Here is a 7,557-nt window from a genome sequence, read left to right as displayed (position 1 = left end):
AATTAAAAGAACACTCGCTCTTATATTAATCACAAACGTTACATTATTCTGAAACCCAACGTTTCTAATTAAACCTTCAACTTAACTTGCGATAGTGGGTTCCCAAAAATCATAGGCGTATTCAGAATTTCAAGAGTATGAGTGCATCATGAACACTAAAAAAAATCTGAGTTTCCCAAAGGATATCTTAGAGATGTATTTTTGGTTTAGAAATTTTAAAAGTAAAAACAAAGCCTAAAAAAAAGAAAAGAAACAAAAGAGGCGTGTTTAATTAGCAAGGGCACTGGTTTTGGCCCTATTTATTAATTGGGATCGAATCCCTTGCTAAAAGATAGAAGGTGCACTTTCTTAGTGCACTAAAATGCTCATTTGAGCTTAAATTCACCCATGCTAATTTAGGCATTTGAACTGAAATTTATTGGTACTCTGCATGATTTAGGGAGAGAAGGAACTCATCCGCCCCTGCCGCTTACACACCCTCCGATACATATTTACAACTCGGTTGATCTTACACACCCTCCAATGCATATTTACAACTCGTTTGATCTTGTTTGCTATACTCTTAAACCTGTGAATCATCTTCATCTTCTTTTTCTTGCAGAAGAGGGACTTTTTCATCAGAAGTTGACACGTTGCCTTTGATGTCTTTCTTTGTCTCGTCTTCTTTGAGTTGTCCCCATAGTGTAGTGTAATAACCAAGTCCACATATACAAGCGTTCAACATGCTGTACAAACTCATGGGCGTTAAGATCTTGTAAGTGTGTGAAAAAGTATTTGTATCTAGCTATCAAAGGTATAAAAGAATTACGATGTTAGTGAAATAATTTAAATAATCTTTTTGAAAATAACAAAATGAAAATGTTTTTCTAATTTGTCGTTTCTACTCTTCTTCTTTTTTTTGGGTCTACTTTAGCGTACGTCTTTCCGTTACCTTGTCTCTTTTCTTTTTCAACTATGTTTCACCCACGAATAGAGAAGAAAAAAACAATACTTTCTTTGCCGAGTATTCTTTTTATATTTGAAAATATTTATACCATAAATTAAACTATACATTTACCTTTGATGACATGATTTTGTACTCACGCAAATATCATGGCACATTCAAAATGTCATAAGATTTATAATTTTGTTTTCTTTTCAAAGGAGTATAAAAAGAAAGAAGAAAACTTGCCTTCCATAGTGGAAAGTAGCAGCAAAGAGCACACAACCACATGTGCTGGCAACTGGAACTCCCACAGGCTTAAAAAATAGTGTATAAGAAGGCCCTTTCAAGCGCATGCACCACATCTGGACACTGCTACGTATTAAACTTCCAAAAATTGCCTGTTACGTATGAAAGCATCACGTTTACATTAGGTAATGACTAAAGAATATATAGTACGTACATCTTAATTAAAAGTCTGATTGCTTTTGTGAGCTTACAGTTAAAACAATGACAAGAAGTTCAAAGTTGAGCTTAAGCCTCCACGCACTGAGATCTTTTTCCATAAATAAAGCAAATACTGCAGATTGAATCGTCCCAAACAAGGTGTAAAGACACGTTATTTTCATCACATGTGGGTGCTTCTTGCTACTTCCCGCCTGAAAAAAAACACACACACATTTTCGTTCAATGTAAACGTTCTGTTTGAAAGGGGGAAAAAAAGATTTAAGTTATATACACTGCTACGTGTAGTTTTATATTATATCAAGTTAGTTACTATTACCATTTTACTAGGTTATTAGCTGATGTTTGTTATAGAGCATCGTGTGTAATTACCTTATAAATGATATGATGACTATGTAAATATTCGTTACACCGTTTGTTAATAGAACTTAAACCCGAAAAGAAAAAGAACAGAAAAGAATAATAAAGGAAACCTGAATAATGTTCCATATGGTAAGAGCAAATGAAGCAGCTGCAAACAAGAAACAACCAAGAACCCAATTCTCATGTGTTGAAGTGAAGACGAGGAGCTGCGGTCTTGCCAGCTGAAGGAAAGATGGGGAATACTTGTTGACCACTGGACCTTTGTAGAAAGTCATTGATAATATCCCCACTATTGATATTAAGGTGCCAACTACTCTTACTTGACTTCCCTGCCTCTTCCAGTCCATTCTTATTTTCCTAAACAAAGTTATATGCTTCTTTAGAATACTGATAATCATAATTAGTTCCTGGGTAGTCTTAAAGATAAGACCGACGTAGAGATTTTAAAGTTTTCTTCACTCAGACCATTCCCAGAATGGTTGGAAAATCTACTTCTTTTTATTGGAAGAACTGTTTAAAAATAACAGTAGCATGTAGTAGTAGGTCCATTCACTTCATCAGTTCTGCACCTACCTATTACATCAGTTTCTTGCTATTTTTCAAATCTAGTTAATACCATTCACTTCCAAAGTATGGCCCATCAATTTGATACCCAAAAAACGGACTCAGATACACACACGTACAATAATATTGAATCTTACATCATTCAAAAATTTCTCACAATTTTCTTCGTATGGACATAAAAGATTAAGGTGTTAGAAAGAACACAGTTTTATTTATTTACTTCTTCGATAATAGGCGGCGATTAGACTCGAACTAAGGGCCTGTGTCTACTCTTTCTAAAAAAATTTGCCATTATTAATTACAACCTCTGTAATAGTACTCCTGGTATCTTTTCTCCCTTCTATTTTTAAGGAGCAACTAAACTAGAAAAAGAAAAGAAAAAGTTAGTAGGCGTAAGTCTGTTTACAATCAAGAGGCCATAAGATAATGAAAAGGAGAAAAGAACCTGAGAATAATGGAAACAATGAAAGAAAAAGCTGGTATCATGTTCGCAGCTCCACATGCTACTATTGGAGAACTATAACTTAGTCCCGCGAATGCAAGGTTCTGCGCTATTGTTACCCTGCAACCACAGATTAAATTCATATGATTATTCTTCTCTTAACTTTTACCACTCCAATCAAGATCAATATATAGCATGCAAAATTAAGTGAAACTACCAATTCATATGAAAATAATTGGTGTCTTACGAAGTTAAGAAAATGTAAAGTCCAATATGCATGAATACAGAAAATAATCTTGGACCAATATTTAAGTTCATCTTTAGACCATCTATATAAACTTGTTATTTTTGTTTAATCTTTTGACAGAGAGAAAGAGTCAGAGAGTACTAACCCTACTAAACCAAGGAAGAAGACACGCAAAAGAAGGGGAAACGTGAATAATGGCTCTTCTGTCCTGCAATTATTGAGAAAGAAAGAAAGATGAACACACACTGGTCCTCTAAGTCGGTCACCCTTTATCTTAAAGAAAAAGAAAAAAAATGATTTCATGGAAATATATACTTGTCTCTTCTGTGGAAAAAGAGGGAATACGGAAGGAGAAGGATAAAGCTAAGAGCATTCGTATAGACCACGAATATAAAAGAACTCATCCCAAACTTGGACATAGCGGTACTGGCCATAATCGTCAAGAAAATAGTGGCAGCTTCTATTATGACCATTGCTGTGCATGGCAACATTTCTCCTATGGCATTCGCAACCCTCACACCCATCTCTCTCTTTTTCTTTGTTTTTGTGTATTTATGTCAACTACTTGTTATAACTCCGTATGATCCGGTCTTCACAATTTATATGGAGGCACATCAATTCAATTTGCTGTATACGTCAGGAAAAAAAAAAAGAGAAGGTAACCTTTCATGGAATGCTTAAGCTACTTGCAAAGAGAGAGAGCATCTCGAGTGACCCAAGCATGGCACGGAAGGGGGAGATTCAATAATTGTTTAATGCTATTAATACTTTTTTAATTGAGGAAAACTTCTCTTCCACCTGTACACCTACTATTTGTCCTACGTGGACTCCGAGAGTACGTATTAACCCAGAATTAGATTTTGTCTAAATTATCTTATGTAGTTAGTATAATTAATAACCCCCCATAAGGTTTGTTTTCGTGGCTGACATTAACACAGGACCTACCAGGAAATTATTTCTTAACTCCGATCCAGCGGGTCAGTTGCGGTTACGTTAAACTCCTCACATGCGTTTAACTACTAGTCCCTATATATTTGCATGATATACATCCTTTTTAAATATTTAATAACAATTAAATTTTAAATTTTATATTTATAAGATAATTTATAGCCACAAATTATGCGGTGTGTCTTAAATACTCCCTCTGTTTCAATTTATATGAATCTATTTCATTTTTAGTCCGTGCCAAAAAGAATGACTTCTTTCCTTATTTGGAAATAATTTACCTTTATGCAACGATTTATAGCCACACAAAATATATATGTCTCATTTTACACCACAAGTTCAAAAGTCTTCTCCCTTTCTGAAATTTCGTGCCCAATCAAATGAGTTCATATAAATTGAAACGGAGGGAGTAGCAAGTTTCAGAATTTTTTTTCTTTCATAACTTTCAGATCCAGCCAAATAATAACAAGTAAAATAAGATGGGGTAAGTAAACATTAAAATTGTAAAAGAACTTTTTAATTGGATCAGTTAAAATGTAATTATAGGTAATTATAATAAGAGAAGTTATAACCTGAAAAATAAAACAGATAATTTGTTGAATTAATTACATTATTCTTACCGTGCAAAATATATTTTTATATCGTGAATGTATTAAAGTTAAATCCGGTCTTCATATTACACATAGGTTAATGTAGCCATAAGAAAGGATCTCATTGGTATTTAATAGGCCGTTATTGCAGAGTACAATAGTAACGGACGGTGTAGTCATTGGATAAAGAATTCAGCAATTCCAATTCATTTGTCTTGAACTTGGAAGGGAAGTACGTAAGCAGAAGAATGGGAAGTCCAGCAGTGCAATTTCTTCTTTAAATAAGTAAAACGTCATGAGCGGCGACCACGTTTTTGTATGCATATGTGGGCGCCTTGTCAGCTTTGGACGGACTACTCGTGTCAGATTGTCAAGAGGTGGGCACTCCAGCTCTGCAATTTCTTTTTTTTTTTTTTGTTTCCTACCCGATATCCGGTACTGGCATTGGAACCCGACTATATCCGGATTCGCTCCGTGTAGGGCCCTATTCGGGGGGAACCGTTCCCTACCAACGATTTTTCTATACTCAGGGCTCGAACCCGTAACCTCTGATTAAGGGAAGAGCAGTCTCATCCACTGCACCACATCGTTCGGTGGTCAGCTCTGCAATTTCTTCTTCATAAATTAGCATCCTATCTAGGGTTTTATGACGTAAATCATCAACTACTATTCTTTTTTAGTTTTAGGCAAAATACATAAGTTATCCCCTGAACTATGACTCAAATCCCTGTTACATACTTTCTGGGAACGAATATTACTTTACACACACAACATTTCCGAAGTGTATCTAAGACACGCTACTTTGCCCACGTGGACAGTGCGTCTTTTTCCCATCGAATGAGTCGCGTGAACAGAATAATTTTGTATCAGATGTCAATTTTTTTTAGTTTTTAAATATTTTAAATTGAGTCATCTTCTTCCTTTTTTAAAATTCTGTCATGGCTACTCCTTGAGCTCCACCACCCGATCTCCTTCTTCTCAAATAGACATACCACGATTTCTCATATCTCTTCTCGTTGATTAGTTTTTAGTTTTTTTTTTCCAGATCTTTTGTCGAAAAATTTAGATTAGATTCAGCAGTTAAAGCTTTTTGTAGTTCTGCCAAAAGCTTACCTCAACCTTTTGGATAGAAGATCTTTTCTTTTTTGCAGAGAAGCTTAACTTGAGCTTTACCCATGGCGAAGTCGAATTTTTCGGAAGCAAGAATTTTCCGAAATTTTTTCCAACTATTAAAGCTTGATTCAATTTCAGCGGAAAAGATGGAGTTTTGGGTGTGTTTTCTGGTGATTTTTGTTAGTTAATGGTGTCTTTGTTATTAAGTAAAAGGTGGAGGAAGAGGCTATGGTGTTTGATGGTGAAAAGAGGAGGAAGACAGCCATGGTAGTTTAGATGGGGAAGATGATAGGTATAACTATAATTTTAATTATTTTAATTTTTAAATGACACGTGTTACTGTTTGATTGGTGCGTGATATTACACATATTCTGAAAAACTGGTTAAGAAAAAAGTAGTGTGTCTTAGATGCACTTTGGAAAGGTTGGGTGTGTAAAGTAATATTCGTTCCCAGAAAGTGTGTAACATAGATTTGGGCCATAGGTCAGGTGGCAACTTATGTATTTTGCCTTAGTTTTACTATTTTTGGGACAAAGGCATACACTTTTTAAAATTCCTTCCTTTTTGCGCGGATGGATATAGGCTTGGGTATCAAGCTGGACAACCCGGTTCGACTCGGTTCAGCCCGGTACGCTAGGGGATGGGACGGGTTGGGGAGAGGGACCGGACGGGAACGAACATATTTTGGTAACCGGTGCCCCGGAACCCGGTTAGCCCGGTTACCCACTACCGGGCTACAACCCGGTCCAGTCCGGTTACCGTTGGAATATTTTTTTAAAAACTTTTTTGACCGTTGCCAACGGTCAAATTCAAAATGACCGTTGGGCAACGGCCATTTTTTGAAAATTTGGCCACTTCGGCCTACCCCCTTAAGAAAATAGCCCCCTCCCCCTCCTAATAATTGATAAATTATAATTTTAACCTTTTAAAAACTATAAATAGCCCCCCTTCTTCTTCATTTTCTCTCATAATTTGCTCTCTTACTACTTTAATTTTCTCTCAATTCTCTCTTGATAATATTGCTTATTGCTCTTAAATTCTCAATTACTTATTATTTCAAGTTTCATCAAATATTTACTTTAGTCACTACAAAATTATAATTATCAAATATCAAGTATTCAAGTGAAGTGCGGTATTAATATTCAATATCATCAAATATCAACTAAAGTGTGATATCAAATTTAGTACGGCATCCGGAATCCCAGTACACTTGTTCCATCTCTTTCTCTTCTTTGGTGTATATGTTTATTTTATTATTTAGAATTATTAATTTAATTTCTTATTTTAATTTACATAATGGATATATTTAGAGCAGCCAAAAAATCGTGTACTGGTAGGGGTGGTAGTAGTAAGAGTAAAGCTCAAAGATCAAGTGGTGGTGCTGGTTCTTCTAGTAGCTTTACACATATTTTTGAAAGTTCACCTGAAAATTTAAATGTAGATTATGAGCAACTTCAAGAAAATTATGGTATAGATGATTTTAGATGATAATTTAGATGATATTCAATCACCCGATAATCTTGAAACACCACCAGCTACACCCGATAATGCTAGTCAAACTCAAAATACTAGGGGTGGAGATTGTGGTAATACGGGTAGGCCTCCCCTCCCTATTAATAGGAATCGAAGATTAAGAAGTAAGTGCTGGAATATTTTTTGAAAGACTAGAAGAAGATAAAAAATTATGTAAGATGTCAAATTTGTAAGGAAGTTTATAAACATGAGACCGGAGGTAAGCAAGGGGAAACGGGTCAACTTCGTAGGCACATGGTAGATAACCACCCTATTGCATGAGGTGCTGATGAGGAAGGTGGGCAACAAAAACTTAACCTGGGTACTTGCGGTTTAATGGGTAAATACGATATAGCGAAAGATCGGGAAGAATTAGCCAAAATGACTTTTTTAG

The 7,557-nt window shown here is 35.4% G+C and overlaps 1 protein-coding gene across 1 annotated transcript; it reads right to left on the bottom strand.

The window, feature by feature from the left end:
• Positions 1-250: 250 nt before the first annotated feature.
• On the bottom strand, positions 251-3,617 carry LOC104095478 (WAT1-related protein At1g70260-like). The gene is made up of 7 exons (XM_009601622.4): positions 3,319-3,617; positions 3,149-3,211; positions 2,760-2,876; positions 1,861-2,107; positions 1,423-1,581; positions 1,172-1,323; positions 251-725 (listed from the first exon to the last, which is right to left on the bottom strand). The coding sequence occupies exons 1-7, from the start codon at positions 3,525-3,527 to the stop codon at positions 563-565; spliced, it is 1,110 nt and encodes a 369-aa protein (XP_009599917.1). The 5' UTR covers positions 3,528-3,617; the 3' UTR covers positions 251-562.
• Positions 3,618-7,557: the final 3,940 nt, after the last annotated feature.

Source organism: Nicotiana tomentosiformis, chromosome 4 (assembly GCF_000390325.3).
Source record: "Nicotiana tomentosiformis chromosome 4, ASM39032v3, whole genome shotgun sequence".
Classification (NCBI taxonomy): Eukaryota; Viridiplantae; Streptophyta; class Magnoliopsida; order Solanales; family Solanaceae; genus Nicotiana; species Nicotiana tomentosiformis.
This window is presented reverse-complemented; position numbering and strand designations above follow the sequence as displayed.

Bases quoted from the DNA above. Each gene is read 5' to 3' on its own strand.
- LOC104095478 (XM_009601622.4), bottom strand. From the start codon at position 3,527: ATGGGTGTGAGGGTTGCGAATGCCATAGGAGAAATGTTGCCATGCACA. The intron at 3,212-3,318 runs GTATATATTTCC...CAATAATTGCAG, and splicing joins TTTTTCCACAGAAGAGACAA to GACAGAAGAGCCATTATTCA. The intron at 1,582-1,860 runs GTTTCCTTTATT...GTTTTTTTTCAG, and splicing joins CCATATGGAACATTATTCAG to GCGGGAAGTAGCAAGAAGCA.